We start from the raw sequence: 24,481 nt of genomic DNA, 5'->3' as shown, positions 1-24,481 counted from the left end.
AAGTCAATCTATCTCAGAAAGGGGCTCGGTCTTATCTTTTAACAGAGACAACCCATCATGTCATTGCGTAGCATATTTCATTTGATAGTTTTACTGAGACACTTGGACGCGTACTTCATGATAAATATAAAGACCCCTGAACGAATCTCTGAAGTCATAGAAACTGTCAATGCAAATTGCATTCATTAACCGAAAGCAGAAAAACCGTCGCTTTAACCAAGCTCTTTTCAGACTAATTTTCTACTAGGTTTAACCCTAAAGGGGCCGGGCTTTTTTGGCTATGCTCAGACCGGGGGGGGGGGGGGGGGGGAGATGGATTCCGCCCCCCCCCGAGATCTCGGCCATCGGTGGTGCGATCGCGATGAAATTTTGCATGCGTGAGACCCGCGCCATAATCTACAAGATTGTGTCATAAGATTTTTTCAAACAATCAATTTCTAATTTTAATTAACTAATTATGCAAATTAAGCTCAAGATCATATTTTAGCCTAATTAAAAGCATTGAGAGTCTAATTTTTGATTTGTAAATCTGTTTTAGCATATTCAACAATTGTACATCACAAAAACTTCCAAACTTCATTTCAGTTCTTATGTATTTTATTGTTTTCAGAATTTCTTATGTATTTCTGTGTTTTTCAACTTCTGTTTTTTCTTTGTTTTTTCATTGGAAATTGTCACTGACCACTTTTCTACCATAATTAGCACAAAAGTAATCAATGAAAGTGATTAATTGTAGAAATAATCAGGTTTTTATGACTTTCATGACAGAGCACTGTTTTCCATAGGAAATGTACACAAAATCACAAAATTGTGCCCGTTTTGGGGCGACATTCCGTTACAAAAATGGGCGTGGCTTCGCAAAAGTATGCGTGGACGTCGCAAATTTGGTCTCAAAAGTTGCGCGAGACTTGAACAAACAAAGTCAAGAAGCCTCGCGACGAGGCCTTCTCGCGTTACGGAATTATAGCGCGAAACGTCGGGGGGGGGGGGGCGGATTCCGCCACCCACCCCCCGGCCCTTTTAGGGTTAAGGGGAGGATTACTGCCGTTGAATAAAGGTCACTATAGTTTATAATCTTTATGTTCAATCTTCTCGAAGGTTATCTGGATCGGCACCTTTAGCGCCGTTGTCTTCATCGGAGTCGATCTCGGTCTCGGTGTTGGGGTGGTCGTGGCCCTGTTCGTCACCGTGGTCAGAACGCAGACACCACACTTTTCAACCAGAGGCCACATCCCGGGAACTGAGATGTACAAGAACATTAAACGATACAATACCGTAAGTTGATAAGATGATTAGATTGTGTCATTCCTTGATGCAATTAATGACCTTCGACTCAGGAAGTAAAATCTGTTCTTGTGTCACTTGCACATTTTTCAGAAGACGTACGGTTGCTGCAGTATGGTTTACATGTTAAACCCGTCGTTTCTTCTTTTTTTTCCTCGAACACTCAGATGAACTAGATGATAAGTACAATTTAGCCGTCGTCAAATTTGTCATGCTCTTTTACATACTGTGCCAGCTAGAGACCTGATCATTTCTATTGATTATGATGATTGATCACCATAATCATTATTTTTTTTTGTCTAGCACTTAATCTCTAGTCATCTGATACACTGTATTCACTGAACAACTCTGTGATAGGAATGATCATCGTTTGTTTTTATATCGCCCCAAAGATTGAAATGTGATTATATTAATCTCTTTAATCCTTCTAAGATAATCTGATTTTCGATTGTCAAAATATAAACAGATATCTGACAAGTTGCTGTGTTTGTTTGGGTTTTTTTAAGTTAGTTCTTAGCCTTGTTTCCTGCGGTAATCCCCTTGATAATCCATAAGATTTAATCAGTCGTACCACACCATATACGCGTTGATAATCCTGCAATCATTTCCACAGTATAAAAATTAGTATGAAACGTGAATCGATGAATAAGTATACCTTTTTGTGTCAGTTAATTCCTGTGTTACACGATTGCAGGGCTACGGACCCTACATCGTGATCAATCAACCCAATTGTGTTTACTTCGTTGTAATTGGAGGAGCAATTTTCCCTGTGGTACATTCATGCTTGTTTTCTTTCGAAGTGACGAATATTTCCAATGTACATGTATCTAAAGATGCTAAAAGCAAGATTTAAAAAAAAAAGATGAGGAACCAGTCAAAAAGTGTATGCGTATACGTTTCTCCATTCCACTTAAGCTTTTCTTTCTTTGTAGTCCAGTTTGATGACAGTGACATCACTTACAGTTGTATCATTGTGAGACAATTTCACATAAATAATAACTGGAGAAAAAGAGCTTTCAAAGACTTTGAATTACAGAAGACACATTTCCTGTAAAGAGGTCAACAGGAATTCACCTAACAACAGCAAAAAACATCTGCCACTACCGCTAACAGTAATAACAATAACGGACATAACATCATCAACAAAAAAGTCAATTACGCGGTTCATTATACCACGAGTCAACCTGTTCACTCTTCCCACACCCCGTGTAGGCCAAAGAACACGAGCACGTCAAAGTGGTTCAGATGCAGGGCTCGCTGTACTTCGCCAACGCCGAGATGTTCCGCAACCAGGTGTACGAGGCCGTGGACATCAACCCCGTCAAACTCCTGGTCAAGATCCAGAAGGCGCGCGACAAGGACGCCAAGATCAAGAAGCGATCGGAGAACAGCAACGTCCCCATGGACGTGCTTGAACTCACCGCCACCCACGAGGTGAGCTGTGACATCAGCCTCTTCTTCCACGTCTTTGCAGCACAGATTCTTGTTAATTTGTTACTCTAATGAGTATTCATGATACCGATGGTGGTGTAATGTGTATCTTTAACCTATTAAATTGTTGAGTAAGGGCTGAAAGATAACCCACTCCATTGGATGTATTCTGTATACAGATGTCTTTTGGTATACTCTGTGGACAATAGAATCCAGTGATTATAATACGGTAGACTCAAACAATATGATTTCAATCACAGAAACATTAAAATTGTAATATTTGTTCATTCTCAGGTAGGTTTGCCATTTTGTCAAGAGCTGCCGCAAAGTACATAATCGCACGTAATGGTTCATACAAAACCTGACTGTCTTCGTCGTGTCGTTTTCCTTGAAAAAACAAACAAACAAACAAATATATTCCTACTATTGATTGACAATGTCGACATATTCGCATGCTCTTATCATCCCTGTAATTCAGGAAACCCTTCGAGAACGAAGCTTGAAAATTAAAGCCATCATCATTGACTGCGGTCACTTCGGTTTCGTCGATTCGATGGGAGCTAAGACCATGGCATCACTGGTCAGCGACTTCCGGGAAGTTGGCGTGTCCGTTGTCCTTGCCGGCTGCTCCGGTAAGACATCCTTAATTAGCACCTCCGCTGCTCGCAAGCAAGCCCCCTACATTGACCTGAATCCTGATGTAACAATATCGGAAATAACAGATTCTTTTAAAGGCTGATAACGTGGCTTACAAGCTAGCTTAGAACACATGTTCTTCTAGCATCAAAAACACAAATCAGAAACGAATGCCCTTTTAGCACCACCATTGGCCTCTCGGCAACGCCCGTGGTGGTCACCTCGAACCTGGTACAGTAGGGTGATTCATCACTGAGCGGTCTTGTAGACGTCCGCTTCCTTTAAATTAAATGAAATGACAAAGCGTCAAATTGCTACATCTGCAGCCGTTTACACACGAAGGGTTCTCCTATCGTCCCCTGCATGGTCCACGAGTTATTCTCATTGTATACCCTCCTCGTCTGTTGCCTTAGTCCCACGCCCATCATAATTATAATAATAATGATAATAAGGTCTTATTTATCCAGGGTAGCCTCTTCAGTGTTACCACTGCTCTACCAGAGGGCCCTGCCATTATTTTTACCCTAGCATTGCCAGATACCCATTTATACACCTGGGTCGAGAGGGACATTGTGGGTAAAAAGCATCTTGTCCAAGGACGTAAGCACTGGGCGGGATTCGAACTCGGGTCCTCCAACTGGGAGTCGAGAGTCTTATCCACTATGCGACAGCGCCCCCAATTATCATGATTATGCAAGAATACAACAAAAAAGGAGAACAGATGTCAGCAGTACTCAAGTGGTTAAGACTTGTTTCCTAGTCCTTACATAATGTATGCATCTTCATATGGTGTCCTTAAGTTGTTGTTATGTTTCCTGCATCTCCCTATTCGTTCTGGCAGATATCGTGATCCGGTCTCTGTCTCAACTTAGCACGATCAAGCGAGACTTGTTCTACGTGTCGGTTCACGACGCCTACCTCTCACTCAAGAACATGCAGCTGAGGGTAAGATTCTCTCTTTGTTTGCGTCAAAGCCATGGTGTGATAGCAATGTTCGTCTGACGACTACTCTAGTAACTTATCCTATGTCTGTAGTGATGACGGGAGTTTACAGAAAGCGGAACAATGTAATTCTTTGAGCTTAAAGGACAAGTTCACCTTCATAAACGTAAGGATTGAGAAAATGCAGCAATATTAGTAGAACGCATCAGTGAAAGTTTGAGGAAAGTTGGACAATCGATGCAAAAGTTATGAATTTTTAAATTTTTTGTGTTGGAACTGCTGGACGAGGAGACTAGTACAGCTTGTGATGTCATATGAGTACAACAGTATAAAGAAAATGTAAAGAAAATTCAACATATTTTCATTTTTTTCGCATAATAAAAGAGCATTTGACTTGCCTCTTTCTAAAGGTAGGGGGAATAATATTACCCATGACATATGTCGGTAACGAGTCAAGGGAATGTGTACTTTTTTCAAAAGATGAAATTTTGTGAAATTCTCTTTATATTTTCCTTATATTGTTGTACGCATGTGACATCGTACACTGCAGTAGTCTTCTCATCCAGCGGTTACTGCACAAAAACTTCAAAAATTCATAACTTTTGAACGGGTTGTCCGATTTTCCTCAAACTTTCAATGATGTGTTCTGCTAATATTGCTACATTTTCTCAATCCTTATGTTTATGAAGGTGAACTTGTCCTTTAAATTAGTCCTTCAAGAATTCACGCTACCATTGGCATCATTTGATGTTATAAAAAGGCAAAGGACGCTTATCAATAATCCATATTTCAACATGCTCGCAACCTGAACCCAGCAACATCTACACACTCATCGTTCACTTCATAATTGTCATCTATAATATTACTAATTTGCTCTTTTCACTCGGAATCCGCCATTTTCCCTTTGAACGCTGAGGGGTTTGATGTATCCGTAATAAAGCCACCCAGCTTAGCGGGGCCAGACTAAAAAATAGGGTAAAATTCATAGCGATTGTTTGATGGGGAAATGAATCACGTGAAAGGAGCGGAAAATGGAGCTGAACGTAGACAGTGACAGAATGACTGCGACTGACGGCCAGAACACCCTCATCTGTGCCGGGCAGAGTCGGGACTAAACCGCGAGCGGGTTTTTGCTGGAAATAAGAGGCAATTTCCCCAGTCGCCCAATCATGTCTATTAGGGCCGAAGCTCCCGTCTTAGATTAAACTGCCATATCAGCTATTACTCCGTCGAAAGATATAATCTAATTCACATTTTCCAATATCTGCTTTCTCCTTGAACTTTTCGCAATTATTTACCCGTCTTGATTAGTGACTGTCTTGAGGCGATGGTTACACGGGAAGAAAACTGCTTCCCTTATCCCATTAACCCAACCAATAGAATACCTGACGTTATCATTTTTGTAGGTCAATCTACCCCCTTCTTTCTTTCTTTCTTTCTTTCTTTTATTTTTAATTAGAGAGATGGGATTGCATCAAGTTTTTTTTTCTTGTTTGTACATGTATAATTTTGTAAGTGGCGGGATCCACAATCTACAAGATTCGCTTTTTAGCGAGTCCATCATCTCCACCCCAAATTATTTATCACTCAAATGTTTCACTTCTTTAATCCTCATCATCGTTTTGATCACTATTGTCTCTTGTCTTCTACATACATTGTGCTATTGATTACGTCAAGAAAGAGAAAGAGAATAGACTTGAACGTGAGCAAGTGAAGTGGAAATATTTAGAATAATCTTATGATTTTCTTGAATTATTCATTCCTTTTTATGCGGTATACCACTGTCACAAAGTTAGTACTATGTTGAAGATATTATCTAAATGATCCAGGTATTCAAACTATGTCAATCCTTCGTAACCCATGTTAAACTGTAAAAAGATCAATGCCCTATACGGGTGAGTCGGGTGAGAATGATTATAGGGCGTTAAGTTGCCACTGAACCGATGGTGTTCGAGGCAACCTTCTCATCGCCTTTACTTCTATTCAACCGCAGGTGGCGTCCCTCATGAACAGAGACCGCCCCAAGAAGAGGTCGTCACGGTGGAAGCGTTTTCGTGAAGCAACCAGTACCATGTAGGCTGAGGGATTCAGAACACGTTGAGGAAGAGAGGCCGGGGTAAACCTGGCCTGCAGGAAAACAGAAAAGGGCTCGATGGACTTAAAAATGGAGACTGACCGCAAGCTGCAACAGTGTTGATGATAATAAAATTATCAGGGTTCAAATAATGTTTATCAAGCTGTTGTTTGAATGGGGATGTCCCAGGCTGCTAACGGGTGATAGTTAAAAGACAACAGAAAACTAAACCAAACGTGATAAAGGTTTTAACATGGGAAAGGGCAGGGGATGGAATAGTAGATTTGTCGCAAAGGAAACGACTTGTGTAAAATCTTTTTGCTGCTCTTGTGAACGAACGACCAACTTTATACTTTTATAATGACACAGATTTTATCTTTTATAGCAACAAAATGTAAAAAGGCTCTTAACCTACGATTGTGATGCAGCAATAAGGCATGTTCATATAATGGACGGGAAATGCAGAATATGTTCCATTTATGATACACCGTAATTTCATGACTATCATCGTCATGTGAATGTTCTCAATGTACCGTGTAGGGCTTTTAGTTTGAAATGTAATGACTGAAGAACCAAAATGAGCGAAACAAGGTTTACAAAGGAAATAGTGATGTTGAGTAAGATACATGTATATACTGCTGGAAAACAGGGTACGAAAAGCCATAGACACAAGATGAAAATTTGAAAGACAGAATATTCGACGGACATGCCATCCTTTCAGCAGGAGCGGGAAGAAAAAGTTGTCCACTGCTAGCAACTATCAGAGCAAGACTAGCGCCATCTACAGCTGGACCTGAACGCATGCCGTTCAAGGCAGAATTTGCTGAATTCTCCCTATCGCATTAGCCGATATCAAGCGATATCACCTTGCGATACCGATATCTGATCGATCGCTCTTGGGACGTGCACTTCCAGTTTTGCTGTTTACCCACGTCACGTCCTTCATTTATAGATATTTTCCATAATTTTGTTGTTTTGCATCATCGGCCCAGCATTCATGGGCCACTTTGCAGAAGAATCCCATTCATCAAAAAAGTTACAGATTAGAAAATAACTCTATTATACAGAATTGATTATAAGACAGAATTTAATACGAACTGTGAATACTAGTACTTCGGCGTTCAATGTGTAGAAAAGCGTACATTTACACATCGTGCGTTCATAACCGGAAGTAAAAAAATAGAGCGCCACAGCGTTCAGATTCGGAGAGCTATATGCGATAGGGAGAATTTCACAGCTGTGTGTACAGTTGTACAATTTACTTCTCCGGGCGAGAAGAGTAAATCAATACTACTCTTTTTGATATCATTCTTAATTTTTTTATGGACGTGAATTGCATATTTATATTCACACGTTAACAGAATGTTTTGACTCTTTCGTTTAGAAGTAGATCAGAGAAAACCAGCTGCTGAACGTTTTGTTGGGTGATAAAAATTAAGACAACTACGACTACGGTACCATCATTTCGGGTCTTGCCCAAGAGGGCGTTTGTAGCAAACAAAAGTGACGACAACAACAGGCTCTACTGTACAAGCTTTTTTTCTCCACCTTATTTTATGCTGTTGTTTTAAAGGAAGAAAGAAGAAAGAGATATTTTTATGGAGACTGTTCCACGACTAGTCTCTGAACAAATCTTACGTGATACATGTTACAACCAATGACTAATGCGTCTAATATATGGCACTGTGATCAGGGGAAGTCAGAATCGGTAGGAAATCATTGAATGTCCGATATCCCTACAAAAATCTTACTCCTCATTTGTCCTATAACACGATTGAGTTATCAGTCAATATTTAGCTGCAGAATACAATTGTTTCCGAGCAAAGAAGTTCATGTTTTGAATGCTTCTAGTGATGAACATATTCTGTGCACAAGAGATAGTATGTAAACCCTTCAAGTAATTGAAATAATGCGCGATGCAATGCAATCAAAACTTTGAAAAAGATGATAATCATATTGTGTTTTTGTGTGACGTTTTGTTCGATAAAAGCTGTCCGTCTGTTTACTGTACTCTAGACTAATTGAGTGGAGGGATAGGTTCTCTTCTCACGACCACGTTCAATGTTCATCTTTTGTTGAGTACTGGCTGTAGGGCAACCGCAGAATTATTTCCTCCACACCTTCAAAAAGACGACGAAAACAAAATGTCTTCTTAAGAGTTTTATTGTAGTAAGCTAGATTGGGGGAGATTTGGCGGTTTTGGAATTTGGTTGTGACACATGTAAAAACCCTTAAAAAATAAATCCTCAACACCGAACTTTACCTTTATTTGTGTATGTGTGTGTGTGTTTTCTCTCTTCAAGGGCTTAAGAGTAAAAACAACACATTGCCTGCCCCTAAATCTAAAGTCACTTCAAATACCACAACATCAACCTCATCAACACCAACAAAAAGACAAGCATGATTTTAAGAGAGTCTACATAATGATTATGAAAAAATGTCATTTAATAAATGTTCATTATTATTACGCTGTAAATTCTTATATTTGGGAAAACTGTTTATAAAATGGTCCCGTTGCGATTTGCTCTCTTTGTGTGTATTTTCGCTGTATATAATAGATTTTGTCTCTCGCTTTGTGTATATCCTTATGGTTCACAATGACGTCGATATAAATGTGACTTATTGTAATCTCAGTTACATAATTATGTGCTTAATCTTTGTTCCCATGAACAAGTATCATAATGTAATCGGAGGAAATTGCAAGCAAAAAATAAAAGTGATGCTGGAATTGCAATGAAAAAAAAATGAAATAAAAGACATTCGTTTGATTCTCTGTTGTCTTTGTTTGAACTAAAGTCCAAATGATGTGCGAGGAGGTAGCCTCATGACAAGGTCAGTAATGCGATTTAAAGTATCAGGACTTGATGCGGACTCCTCCGGGGGCCCAGATGACAATGTGTGTGAGTTGATCACGAATTTAAAGACTTTATCTTATCACTAAAATGTCTGTCAATTAGAAAGAGCAAGTCAAGGAACTCCCCACTTAACAATTTGAGAATCAGCGCCGAGTATTGATACTTGTCAATATAGAGCCTAAGTGCAACAGGAATACCGCCGAATGAATGACCTCCTTGGTTGTTTGTAGATATGTAGAGCCAGCTAAGATCTCACTGAGCACGATCTGGTACAGGCATGACAGGACTGTATTTGTAAACAAGCCATGATTCAACAGCCTGATCGAGTCATGTGCAATTTCTTTCTTTCTTGTTTTTCAATCTTCAAAACTACGCATTATATACTATAGGTGCTACAAAAAAAAAAAAAAAACATTTCCTGCTTTTGGTCCTTAATAGTTTAAAAACTATTTATCAGACAACATTGGCATTGATTGATATGAGTAAAAGCGGAATTGTGTACAATTTTGTTGAAGCTAATTTGAAAATGAAAGAGTTCATTGAATTCAAGGTTCAGATTTGCTCTTTGCACAGAGTCAATTGGTGTGTATGGGAGTGCGTGGTGAAAACCCAGACAATGGCCTGGGTTTTAATACTTTATTATTCATGAGGAATGCCATTATCACAGCTATCTTTATTCAACCTGAAATGCAGTGAATGCAAGAACATGGAAAAATGTACGTACTTTGTTTTTTTCGTGTGCATGCATTTCACCCTTTACCATGAATTCAGACTACCAATACCCAGGGCAATCCCTCATGAATTATTAATAAAGTAGTCATGTGTCCTGGAGCAAGAGACATCGCAGGAAACCTTGTCAGCTGAGCTCTGCGAAGGCTGTGTTCATGTACATTGTTCAGGGTCATTGTAAACGCACACTCATATACACATCAAGTTTTGTACAGAGGGTTAGAATTTGACCAAAATCCGGAAACTAACCTTAACAATAATCATGGATTTCATTGCAACTGATTGACAAATTGCCCTACATCGACGTAAATAAGCACTGAATTTATCAGTGTTTTAGTAGTAGCCATGATAAAAAGGTCGTAGGTTCGAATCCTGCTCGAGTATGTACGCCCATGATTTTTATCATGGCTACTACTAAAACACTGATCAATTCAGTGCTTATTTACGTCGATGTAGGGCAATTTGTCAATCAGTTGCAATGAAAACATCTCGACGGAAGAATGTCATGAATTTGAATCATGGATTTAGTGAAACTGATTTATGCTTTCACATTCAAATCACCTCCAACAAAATTGTACACTTTTCAGCTATGAGACAGTATCAATGACAGTGTTATCAGATATATAGCGTTTGAACTCTTAAGGATCAAAAGGGGGAAATGTTGTTTTTTGTTTTTTTTTTTGTAACATACACCTAGTACCTGAATAGCACGGGGTCACAGGGTCAAAACTGGTTGGAACTCGCGAGAAGTCAATAATAACCTTTGTCACATAAGGAAAGAGCGTGATAAAGCGTTCGACTCTACTTCTCGCATCGCACGCCTGGTTGAGATATACGGTTTGCTTTTTGTTACCATTAAGTATAGTCACTCTAAACGAAGCTGCAAAAGGAGTATACACTCATCTTCAAGAGGTATTTAATCATAATGATGACGATTGATTAAATGGAAATGATGTTTTCTCAGGGTATCTAGCGATGTAAACCCCATTCTTCCTGAAGATCTTGCCACGTTAACACCCAAACGTTCCTCTGTATGACCACCCTCGTGAATACGATATTCTGTCCAAGAGAAAGACAATGGGCAGGGTTCGACCCTATGATCTCTTGTAGTGGTTACGAGTCAAGGGTCTCGTCCCCTACACCGTTCGGTACTCCTTTCTTCTCGAAAATGATTGAATTGTGCCATTTCAGACAATATAGGACCTACGTTTTGCATGTCCTTTCAAGGTACAGAGTGTGATCTCAGTACGTCTCTTTTAAGCAAAAGGATAGTCGTCCCTTGGCTAGTTTTTTTTATCATTTTTCATCTCAGTTTATTTTCATATTTCTCACATAATCATCACAATAAAGTATTTGAATACGAAAATTATACAAAACATAAATTAGATGAACTTCACTGGAATGTACAAAAGTTTGCCTTGGTATAAACACAAGGTAAGCATACATGGGAGTTGAACTGTGGTCATAATGCGAAAAAATATGATGGGGCCTGCGTGAAAGCAAGCTTGTATAGCAGCAGGTTACGTGATAAAACATATTAGGGGAAGTATGAAATACAGTTATTTTTAGACTACACTATAACTGGGGGAACAGATGAAAACAAACTACAAATCCGATCAAAATATGTGTTACTAACTAAAATGCAAAAAGGCCAAATGTTGCAGCAATATTCTAACCTACTGCAAGTAAGGACATTGGGAGAACAGCAACTGAGATTGTAGACATTGAAGTGGGTGTGGAGGTATAGATATTAAATGGCGATACAGTATGGCGTAAACACATAGAAGGTGGGATAATAAGAAATTTATCATGGATGTAAACAATTCACACAAGGGCAATAGAGCTCAGGAGTCACATTCCAGCAGGGATCCTGAAACCATGCAGGTCGTGTGACCATGGTAACCGACAGCTGTCACCTGCAAGAATTTCTATAATTTTGATTTGATTTATTGGTTTCTGTAACATCATTGTACATGCACATTCATGTACAAACATGAATATAAGTTGTTCACAGAGTATTTTTTCTTCATTGCCTTTGCACGATATACAGCAAAACGTACAGCAAACATACAACAAGGAATAATAATACAGTGGGGCTGCAGCATAAGCGTGGCTTGATTTGCGTGCAGCCCCCGTACATACATAATATTATGATATACATCGGAAGGAGAATAGGAGGGAGGGATGACTTGCATAGAGATAAGAAAGTTGAAAGGAGAAAGGGAAAGGAGAGGTCTGTCTGCTTTCACTAAAGGTTTATACAAAGTAAGATCACCTGTATCACTGATTAGCGAGACATGACAAAATATTTTCTCAATCGGATGTAACAATAAGTTCTTGAAGAGCGCTACAGGCAGACTGATCAAGAATAATGTAAATGGTTAGGATCCCACCGGACTATTAATATAAAGGATAGACAAGGGAAAAAACAATAAGAGCAACAAGTACTATACACTATGCGTGCTTTAGCTGCTCAGAAGATATTGTTTCAATTTTCGTTGGAATGAGGTTAAAGTGGTGCAACTTATAAGTTCCGTAGGGAGTTCATTCCAATACTTAGCCCCAGTGAACATAATGTTTTTTGGTTTGTTTTTGAGTTTTTTTCGCGAAAACTGTTCGGGTACGTGGAAGGTGATGCGCATAACGTTCACGGGTTAGATAATCACGAAATGTATCATTTCTTGTAGATATTCGGGAAAATACATCTGGTAATTGGCCAGTTGAGATTCAAACATTAACAGGCCAACGTTGTAATGAAATTACGTCTCAGGAATTTTCAAAATTTTGTTACTCACAAAAGTTCATTCGTGTGGGTCAATATCCAATGTGCTTTACAATTCTAATACCGCGTTTTTGCACAATAAATAACGAATCGATAAGGTTTTTAGAAGCATTTCCAAAATCCAGAATCCCATTATTAAGATAATCAAAGTTGAATATAAAATAACACTCTGTAGAATTATTATATGAAAAATGATAGCTAAGTTTATTGAGAACACCTAAATTTCTAGCAATAATATTCTACTTACATAATTAACAAGGGTTCTGCAAGATAAACAAATCACTATCGATATAAAGACCCCAAAATTTGTACTAGTGACCTGTGACAGATCTTACACAACTTGGCTTATTCATTTACAGAGTAATACACAGAAATGACAAAAACATCATATTTTAGCCATATATGAATATAAAACTTGCCTTAAAACACCCCCAGATCAAAATGTTAACGCTGATATATCTTGATATGAGAACATGCTTTTACACGTTTAAGCTAAAAAGAAAACAAAATCAGAATTTCATATATAACATATATGAAAAAATTGTGAGGGTATGACATCATCAACTGGCTCATTTGAATATTTATAAGGACTGGTCAAGAATTTCTTTTTTCCAAATAATGTGAAATTATGTTATATTTTACTCTTTTCTTATTGGATTTTGGTCGTTTTTGTATCGTTTTGTAGGGAATATTTTTTCTCTTTCTTTTGAAGTTTATATTTTTGGGGTGGATTTCCTTTTGAAGTCTCTCTAAGTCTCGACTCAAGGACCTCATTTCTGTTCTCAAGGCAGACACCCCGTACACGGACAGAGCCAACTCACGTCACCAAGAGCAGACTTTAACGATGTCTCGATACATCGTAGCTCACATCTCGATTTCATTTTGCGCCCGTAGTCGAGTAAAACCTTTTATTTGTGCGTTCAGAGCCAGTCGAGATAACATTGTGTCTGGATTCATACAAATCATGTTTGTCATTATCAGCGCTGACTCACAGGTCAGTCTTGGGAATGATTAGACGATAATACTCTTTTATGATTGTAGGTTGTAGTATTGACAATGAGAAAAAAAAATGGGCGTGGTTCGGGCACAGATATATGAAGGACCCCTCCCCCTTTTAGCATCATCTTTTTGTCCCTATCAAACCCCGCCATCTGCAAATAAGAACCATAATTATCTATCGCGTGAGCGTGAGTTCGGCACCTATCCAAAGTGTTCCTATATGTCACTCGTTTTGCAAGAACAAAGACAATGAATTTATCATTAGACGGTATTTTTTTTTCTCTTCGTCAGTGACATATTTTTGTTTTCTCAGAGCGTGTAGTGTGAAAGACGTAGTGTCTGTAACGTTCTTATACAACAGTCCTCACTGAAATACCTATCTAATACAAAGTGTATTCCATGCATAAAGAAAATGGAGAAGTCTTTCGAAACAAAATGTCTTTGGGGAGAATACTAGAGGATGGCTGATATTCAGATGCTTTTTACATTCCTTCTTCTTCATGCATGAGTAAGCTGAAGTCAAACTGTTGCGTGACTGTGTTCTATCTTATATTCGGAAATATTTTCTTAACATGTAAGACGGCAATATTGTACGATGTAGAAGCCTGAATAATTTTTAGCCGCCTGCATTCTATTTAAGGAACAATGTAGCGATTTTAAGAATGAAGGGAATATGTGGGTTTTGTTTTTGATTTTTGAGAGAGAGTGCATAGTTACAGAGCTTTTTATTTCTGTTTTTGCTGTTCCTCTTCTCGAAAAAGATCTTATGCTCGATCTGTATCATACTGAACACCAAATGAAAAAGATGTTCAAGAACCATAGACCCGCAACACTGCCCACATAAAATAATGATGATAATAATAATAACAACAATAATAATGATGATGATGATGATGATGATGATGATAATAATAATAATAATAATAATAATAATAATAATAATAATAATAATAATAATAATAATAATAATGATAATAATAATAATGATGATAATAAGATAACAGTGGCTATGATTTTGCAGAGCGCAGAGATCCACCTTTTGGTACTTATGGCGCTTCAAAAAAAAAAAAAGAAGATAGGTATGTTCGTGTACAAGCATGACAGCAGAAAAGAAAATGGCAGAGAACAAGCAAACACATACCAGGTAAAGAACACAATTGTTCCGAACATTATAGATTGCAACTGAATTTAGTTCTAAATGTGAGAGGAACAGATAAGTTTGGATCTTAATGTTTCTGTATAGATGACGCTGCCCTAACTGAATAGGTAACTGATTCTACAACTTTGGTCCCATAATGCCCCAGTCACATAGACATCCCGGATCACCCCGGACCACCCCGGATCTGATCCGGGGAGAGATCCGTGTTGACGCCGGGAGGTCAACACGGCAACTTTTGGAGGTCAAAAACATCCGGCGTCATCCGGGGATTGCCGTGTTGGCAGAGCAATCCGGGGTGGTCCGTGTGGCTGCCGTGTAGCTGCCGTGTTGATCCGTGTAGATGCCGTGTTTGTCCGTGTAGACGCCGCGCTCTTCCGGCCTTATCCGTGTAGCTGCCGTGTTGATACCGTGTGTATCCTACAATCATACCAAAATCCCGGATCTCCCCGGATCTCCCCGGACGTCCCCGGATCTCCCCAGATCACCGTGTAGATCCTTGAACATCCGTGTTTATATGTGACTGTGGCATAACGGAAAAAGCACGATCCCCCATCCATGTTTTACTCTGGGTGTTTGGTAACAATATACTCAGTCGGTGATGCGGATTCAAATTCCAGGCTATTCTATTCTTTAAATTATTACTTGTTTTTAATGATAATATCGAGCATACAATCTTATCAATGGCTAATAATAGTAACAGCACAAAAAGAAAAACTCTGTAATCTGATGATTGTAGCTGGTATACTTTGTGGAATGAGTGGTATCTGGTATGACAGCATAACTATTATACTTTAGCGCCTAATCGACATTATCTTGAAATCTTTAGAATTCTTTTCAGAAATAACTTTCGTTTTGCCTACAGCATAAAGTGTCCATGTTCGAATCATGGTATTTTGTTTTTATTTCTTGTCTCTTATAGTGTAATTGGGTGTTACTTCCTAAACCCCCAATAATAGTAGTGTATCAATACACTAGGCATACTATACCCACCAGGTCACATCGTGCCAATTTAACCGGATATAATTATTGTGTACCTGGTGTAGTAACCCACTAAAAGTGCAGTGAATTGAACGTGATAAGATAATCTATGTAGGCTTCGATGGCAGACGGTTAACCTACACTGTAGATGACTTTAATTAATGCCAAACCAGATAGAAGCACAATATTGGAGCTACAATTAAGCGGTTCCCGATTGAATCCTGAACTTTGGTCTAACAGTGTTTACTTTGAATACTGCGTAGAAAAGCATGCCTGATTACTATGTGTAACTATAATACGGACTAAAGGTACAACTGAACAATACATAACGTGAACGTATACCACAATCATGACAATACAATGTAAGCAAAGTAAGAATTCCTCAAAGGGATGCCCCGGGGGGATGATCACACTCGACTGGTCTCACAACAAAGACGAAATGTGTGACTGATTAATGTAATTATAGGAGGAGAAAAAGGAAAACTCATCGAACGCATGGTATCACACAAATAATGTTTATTACCACAAATTATTGTCGTAGCGCACGCTGATGCAGTCGAGTTACTCGAGTGTAGTATGCAAAGTCACTGTATGGCATTGACACTATTAATGAATGCACCAAGTCTGAACAGAAATACCCATCATACAGGTCTATACGTACGTATATGAGCAGCATTTCCCTATAGTGAATTAGTAAGAACCAGGGAGGAGATAAAACACAGTGATTGTTTGACTAAGTCACAATATGTGTCTTCATCTTATTTGAAGATATACGACACACGTTACATAATAAGATACAGGAAAATTTTGCTGCTGCCAATTCCAAGTTTTGCCCACAATAGGGTTGAGTGGATGATTTACATTAGCAACAACGATGAGAGAAATCCCTAGGACAGTTTTCATCAAAGTTGATTTCATAAAGAGAAATTCACCCTATAAGCTAGGAATGTGTTGCCTATTGGTAAATAATCCCTCTCCACTCTAGTGTTTACCGGAGTGAGAGATACCACTGTATGGCAGGTATAGTTTATGCGCTGTTCTTTGGTGATTGCTTTCAAAATTCACTACATCATTCTGTGCCTATCGGAAATAAGTGTTTTTCTATTGAAAGAGTTCGTCTCGGACTGCTAGGGGACACTTTATGGACTCTTTGTTTTGTTTTTGCTTTTTTCGTCTACATCACACTAGTTGTATTGACATTAAGCCGGGATATTGCTCTCAAGACCCGTATTGCAGAGCAAGATACCGACGCGACCGCCTAATTCTTTCCTGACATGTTGCTAATCGTTTCTCAACCACGTAGCGGTTGTAGGAGATTCCTTCGTCGTATGATTATTTGTCAAATTCCGACTTGCTTGTGTTTAGAAGACAGCATTTGGAGAGTTTGCCGAGCGTTCCAACGTCCCGACTGAAATGATTCCAGTCTATATTGTGACGACATTCTTGCTTGATGTCTATGCCTTGGAGGCACAAACAAGTTTAATAAGAATCGACAGAGATAAGGCACTCAAGACGAGTTCAACATGCCTGGGATATCTGGTAAGTATATCGGGACTGTTGACTGTTGCCCAGCCAAAACCATGCACTCGGGAGCTTGTTTTGAGAATGGAGCTGTTTCTATGCAGTCCACTATCTTAAGTGTCTCGTTTGCCTACAAAAGATTTCATATCATTTTTATCAAATACCGGAGGAGAAGAAGGGGTCATGAAAATGCATACTCAACGAATAATAGTTGACCCAACAGGTTCTAAAGCAAAATGAATTGTAGCTCATCCGATGAGCTAATATCACTCAAGTGGGAATGATTAATTGACAATTGGCAAGATTTGAGAACTAGCCCTGTAACAAACCTAACAGAGTTTGATTTGGCCTCTTAGCGTCTGGAATAAGCCCGCCTTCGGATTAACATCAGTGCTTTCCAGTGTTCAAATAACTGAAAACTGTCTCTGAAAAGCATCTAACTTGGCCCAAATCGACTCGATTCTGTGAAATATGTCTCTAAATGCTGCAACGCTAAACAAAGAACAAGAAGTTGACTTGCTGTTATTGATATAAGATTCATATCGCAAATATCAAACTACTTAATGTCATTTTCTCAACATTCAGTGATATGTTCCCACAGTGACAGTTTCATAATATTAAACTGTGGGAACACAGAGCTAAAAGCAAAAAAGTTAAGAATTAAATCAGCGCATAGAATGGTATTATCATTCTATGCGCTACTTCATGACAACAACAAAAATTACTTTTTGCCCGTGATCTTAAATCCGGTCATTGACCTTCACTATATGACATCAGATGTTTTTCTAAATCTGTTGCATACGTGTAAGCCAAATAGTGAAAGTTTTAAGGATTAACATTGGACATTTTGTTTAACAAGACAAACAGCAGTGAGTTACTCTGCACTGATACTCAAACTCCGATTAAATCAGACTGTTTTTTCGGAGCGAAATGAAGAGAAAATCTTTTTAAGAGTGCGTATGCTTCAAAAACGAAAGTTTGCTGCTATGTACAACGCTCTTTACTCTAATTTGTAAGAATTTAGGCGCTACTTTACTATTCATGCTTTGGGCGTGGTCATGTGGTCTTGGAAGATGATGGTTCCAGCCAAGTATGACCAGCGTGAAAGTGGGATTGTGCGTGAGGCAGCCTAAAACGATGCTAAATTGCCATGAAATTACGTCACATTATGTTAACATGTCAACAAATTGTGGTACCTGATCTTTCAAACTTTTTTTTTTGTCAGTTTCGTCGACAAATCAACTGGCAAACTAACAAACAAACCACAAAAAAGTAAAGGTACAACAATACGCAAAACGCCTAGAGATTTTCTTTCTACGGCAGTATTATGCTAGAATTATGCTAAAATGCCAAATGCCCAGCAAAATGCTAGGTGCTGAAGCGTCTGAAATTATGCCAGAAAGCATACTTCAAGCCAACTCTGGCATGAATAGCTCCAGCCACTACCAGGGATGGCGCAACCGGGAGGGCCACCCATCCCCCCCCCCCACACCTTTTTTTTTTTTTTCATAGAATAATAGGTGTGACTTCTTGTCCCCAACCTTTTTTTAAAGGAAATAGAGGGTCTGAATTGTCTGTTTTTGTTTGCTTTGTTTGTTTGTTTGTTTGTTTGTTTATTTATTTATTTATTTGTTTGTTTTGCTTGTCAACCGATTTTGGTAGACAAGTGGCAGCAAAACGTCCCCTTCCCCTCATCCTGAAAAGGAACTGATGTCCCTGTTCCCATTGAGTCGTCGCCCCTTAACTTTGAGAAACTTATCGCCACTCCCCTGACTACTGTACATTATGAAAGAGCTCTGTCACTGTCTGTCGTATTTTTCAAAATATGGCGAGCAATGAACTGTATATAAATGAGGATAAACTGACACATCGACACAGTGCACTTCTGCTAGGTGATACCATGGAGCTATAGATGCATGGTGATATTGTGCCACGCACGTTAATTGTTACCCTGTTGGAACAGGGTGTATACAGCTTCACATTGTTCAACACGAGAACTGCGAGAAACGAGGACTTGATTTATCAGTATCACGTTCTATCTCCGGTTTTTGTCGTCGACGGTTCCAAAGGTGTGCTGGATATCTCCAAGCCACGATTTAATCAGACCCATCAATTAACCAACAGTTGTGTGTGTGTGGGTGGGGGGGGGGCACAAATGGTCTAAATATTAATCAATATAAAGAGTCAACATGGTGATAAACACTCTATTAGTCAGCACGAATATCATCCACACTCACACCCTAAATTCTGACGCATGATAATTCATGTACAATAGGGAAATCATCGGGACAAGACTTTGTCCCTATTGTGAACATGGAAAAGCATTCTGGAACATCATTGGTTGTTATCATTTCAAACACAATCAGTTTCTTTAAAAAAAAGAATAGCAATTGGCTTCACCAACTTGCTGCGGACTACTCAAAAAATCTGCGACGATCTCAGCGATTTTAAGTGAAAAGGTAGTTGCTGAGGTCTTCCCATCTTATTGTGTAACAAATTGTGTCGTCATCAGCTCAAAACGATAGATCAGCATGAAGATCTGCCAAACTTAGACCGGACCGGAACTAGAGAGAACCAGTATAATCGTTCGGTCAACGATAACACTTATAGTTGGTTAGTGCCTGGGACATCTGAAGTATTTGACTGCAAAGGTTAACACGCTCGAGACTGTAATCTCATAAGAAAGACCAAATGACAGGTTACCCGAGTGGAATTATAGTGCTAAAGAGAAAAATCCACGCCAAAAAAATAAATAAATTTTAAAAGAAAGAGAAAAATATTCCCCACAGAACGATACAAAAATGACAAGAAATAAAGAAGATATGACATTTTGGAATTTCACATTATTTTGAAAAACATTTCTTGAATATTTCTTGAATATTCGAATGAGCGAGTTGATGGTGTCATACCGTCACAATTTTTCATGTAAGTTATACATGAAATTCAGAAAATTGTTCTTTTTTTCAGTTAATGCAAGGAAAAGCATGTTCTCATACCAAGATATATTAGAGATAACATTTGCTCTTTTAATTTTTGGTGGTTTTAAGGCGTTATATACATCTGAAATATGAGATTTTTGTAATTTCTGTGTATGTAATGAATGAGAAATTGTGAGAACATGACACAACTTGCTCATTTGAACATTCATAAGGACTGATCAAGAAAAATTTTCCGAAAAAATGTTTTTCAATATGTCATATCTTCCTTATTTCTCTTCAGATTGTTGTCATTTTTTGCATCATTCTGTAGGGAATATGTTTTTCTTTCTTTTGAAGCTTATTCATTTTTGGGGTGGATTCTCTATTTAAGGCAAATTTTAGCAGATGTATATGACGGAATCATGGCTAGAGATTGACATGACGAGTGTTAATCCACTCCACAGACTTAATCACTCACTAGAATACTGATGTGCCATCTTTGACTCGTTTGGGTTCAGAAATTGAAATACAGTTAAGAAGGAAATTCACCCCAAAAATGAATAAACTCTTAACGGAAGAGAGAGAGAGAGAGAGAGAGAGAGAGAGAGAAGTATGACATTTTGAAATTTTCCTCTTTTTTTTTCCTGGAAAAAATGTCTTGCCCAGTTCTTATTGAAAATTCGAATGAGCGAGTTGATGATGCAATGGCCTCCCGCTTTTTTCACATATGTTATATTACGTGAAATTCTGGAAAATATTTTTAGCTAATACAGGTAATGGCATAATTCCCATTCCAAAATATATCAGAGTTGATTGGTTCCTTTGGTTGTTTGTTCGTTAGGAAAAGAAGATAGTTGCTTTGCTATCATGTTATGATAAAATATCGCCCTGCGGGTAATACATTACAATCGCTTGCAGCTGAAAGGCTGCATGCGATTCGCTCTGGCAGGATCAACATTACCGCTGTGGGCCGATACATCAAGTAATCGATGTAATTGATTATTTCATTCATTTGTTTTTATAAAACATCATGTTCAATAGCAACGACAATCGGGTATACTCCGAGACAGAAAAACTTCCAGTGTAACTTATTCAACATCTTCAACATTATCTAGCAAATATCACATCTAGGCTTCAGTCTATTGTGTGTTTTTAATATATTTCGTGTGTAGAAAATGTATATTGATTTCTTTTTTTGCACGATATGTTTTGTACATTTATATATGTTCTTTGTTGGAGATGAAAATGAGCAAATTAAATGAAGTGAAGTGAAATAGGTAATATGTCGCATTTTCGTCGTTACCGAATAGAAATCGTGTTATCACTGCGTTATTTCACATTTCTTATGCATATAACATTATCTCCATAGAGTAAAAATTGACAGTTTTATCGCAGTTATAATTGAAAAAAAAATTACCTTTTACCTTTAAATCTCGCACGTTCACATCTTCCATTTATGTTATCGTGCTTAGGCTGTTTGATTGCCTTGAAGCCCCATGCCTTTTTTTTTCTCATTTGCGATCGATTTTCATTTAAACTTTACAGCTAAGAAGATGTTTACAAAGTCATGATTTAAAGGCGATGGCTATTCATAGGAACTTATCAGTGGGAATCAGTGGGAATGCTTGGGGATGATTGTTCGAGTTCTCGTGGGATTCATTTAAGAGTACATTATATATCTATTGTTGTGTGAAAATTATTTGCTCCAGAATTGTCTCATATTCAAGTAATGTGCAGTTCAATGTCCAGGCACACTAGCCTGGAAATATTAAACTGCACATTATTCATAATCATTCCCACTGATTCCCACTGATCAGTTACTAGCTATTCCCTTTAGTTCCTCTACCTGTGTCCTGAGGGGTACTGAGAACACACACATATTTATTGTACACGTCTGAGATCACACACATACTTACTGTACACGTCAACAAAAAAAAACCAACAAACAACCCTATACACACACATTGTTCTGCCAGACCCTACCCTGCAAACTTGACTAAATGAAATCATGCTCTGTCCCGTAGCTGTGCCCCATGTCGAAGTCAATGTGCTTGTCTGATTCAAGGAGCTTTACATTGCTTTGAGAGGAAATGCAAATACCTTTCGATCACACGGTTCTTCCAGTTTTATATAAATCTATGTGTGGAGTTATATATATATATATATATATATATATATATATATATATATATATATGCCTATATATACATATATGTATATATACCAATTTTCACATAACAATGTGTTTGCCAGAAAGAATAAATGTGTACAGTTCCTGAGGTGAAGGAGTTCATGATATTTATCTGCTGGAGAGAGAGAATGTCTCAAAGAGACCTCTTTTGTGGTGGAGCAACGCCTGTTTGCCTCGTACGAGCGGCACCGAATGGTCTCTATGTAGACCCGATCATTCCTCCCTGACATTAATCATATATTCCAGTAGAGCATTTTTGTTATCGTCTAATGTCAATACGCAAACAGTGCTGAGCACAATAGCCATAAGATTCTTCAACTTTGTCCCGTTTCAAGAGGGAATATATGAACCTAATATGAATTTAATGTGATGAAAGATAAGTATCTGAGTTGAATCTATATTTTAATTGTACACAAAGGGCGTGTGCTTTCGTTCTTCTTCTTCTTCTTCTTCTTCTTCTTCTTCTTCTTCTTCTTCTTATTGTTCTTGTTCTTGTTAGGGTTGGGGTTGGAGTTGTGGTTTTTTGGCTGTTGTTTTTTCGTCTGAAATGATAAGAGGAATTCTCCTATCAAACCATGTAGCCTACACATATAGGTCGAATTTCGGGGAAACGTTTCTTGAAAGTTTTATTATGAAATCATGTAATAGGACATTGTTCATCAAAATATGAAAGCTTTTCTATCAGACTGATCACTAACTACTATTTTACTCGAACAATAGACAACAAAAGAGAAATTTGCACTGCTCTCAGCGTTCACTTCTGAAATCGAGACACTCTTACCAAATTAGCAAATGATACGATTTTTCTGGTATATGAAAGCCTACGTGAATGGAATGTATATAGCAGACAAGTGACGATGAAATTTGAGATGAGATTTTGGTTGATGTCCCTAAATTAAAGTAGTTGACATAACTTGTCATGTGTGTGTGTGTGTGTGTTGTATTATCTGTAACTGCAATGCTCAAGTTCATTCACTGTTTGTCAAGTTGAGTGCACGAAGATCATGTTACAGAGGTGAGCCTTGGGGTTTATGAGGACGTATAATAACTCATAGATGTTTTGAACTGCTCCAAATCTTGTCCTGTCTCTTTTCGTAGGCGCTGCTATGGGAAAGATTTTCAGGTTACCGGCGCTTAAACAAAAAGCTTGCTTTAGCAGAATAAACGTATTGTCTAAATGGGAAAAACTAACTTAATCATAGTAATGGTGCCGTTCATAACTGACATCGAAACTTAAAGATGCATTAAAGTTGAGTTTGTGCATTTCTCTTCGATGTGAAGAAATGACGTAAAGTTCAAGTTCTTGTGATTAGTCAATTACACTTAACAATGATTTACGAAGAACTATAAACAAGTCTTTAAGGAACGCAGATTGCTACAATCTTGAAGCACTGCACCCGAAAGTAAATGCCAAAGTTAAATGGTCACATTTCTATCTGGAGGCAAGTAAACACTTTCGGCATATCTGAACTACTCCTACCAAGATTGACATTCAATGTCCACATGAAGTGGAGCAAATATTCTCTTTTGGGACTGGTGAATACGCTCACGTCTTCGTAAAAAGAAAAAAAGAATATGACTATAACCACATCTGTTTATTTTTTTCCTCTTACGTTTGCTCTTTTTCTCTTCTTTCTCGCTCTATCTATATTGTTATCTTCTTGTTGTATTGAAATCGCTCCTCAAATCACATCCCCCTCAAAAGATCGCCCAATGGCAGCTTTCGCAGACGACAAGTAGGTCTTGCGCAAAACTGCCGATACATCATTTTTATGCGCAGCGATTTCATAGTGTATGCAGGTTCTTTAGGTCCAGCAGTTTTTAACCTTCTTCTTGTCGCTTCGAGCGGTTGTCTTTAGCGGTAAGTCTTTTTCTCTCTCAGATGGCTGCCTATGTTTGGTCAATTATGTATTCGATACTCATCATGACATATTTGGATATCGTGTTTATTTTTTCCCCTCTTTTTTTTTGGATCCATTCTG

At 38.3% G+C, this 24,481-nt stretch overlaps 2 protein-coding genes across 2 annotated transcripts in view; both read left to right on the top strand.

Annotated features, from left to right (window-relative positions):
- Positions 1-6,370, top strand: part of LOC139720411 (prestin-like) — a 32,907-nt gene extending 26,537 nt beyond the window's left edge. The window contains exons 12-16 of the mRNA XM_071631775.1: positions 1,099-1,275; positions 2,497-2,718; positions 3,194-3,347; positions 4,193-4,296; positions 6,287-6,370. Of these exons, the coding sequence (XP_071487876.1) occupies positions 1,099-1,275; positions 2,497-2,718; positions 3,194-3,347; positions 4,193-4,296; positions 6,287-6,370 (741 nt within the window). The remainder of the gene's footprint in view (positions 1-1,098; positions 1,276-2,496; positions 2,719-3,193; positions 3,348-4,192; positions 4,297-6,286) is intronic.
- A 10,569-nt stretch (positions 6,371-16,939) lies between these two features.
- The window catches only part of LOC139720713 (prestin-like), a 30,026-nt gene continuing 22,484 nt past the window's right edge, over positions 16,940-24,481 (top strand). Inside the window, exon 1 of the mRNA XM_071632070.1 lies at positions 16,940-17,408. Within this exon, the coding sequence (XP_071488171.1) occupies positions 17,393-17,408 (16 nt within the window). The 5' untranslated portion in view covers positions 16,940-17,392. The remainder of the gene's footprint in view (positions 17,409-24,481) is intronic.

Source organism: Diadema antillarum, unplaced genomic scaffold (assembly GCF_040938485.1).
Source record: "Diadema antillarum isolate AM-2024a unplaced genomic scaffold, OU_Dant_1.0 scf00000011, whole genome shotgun sequence".
Classification (NCBI taxonomy): domain Eukaryota; kingdom Metazoa; phylum Echinodermata; class Echinoidea; order Diadematoida; family Diadematidae; genus Diadema; species Diadema antillarum.
The sequence above is the reverse complement of the archived record's forward strand: the minus strand, read 5'-3'. Positions and strand labels throughout refer to the sequence as shown.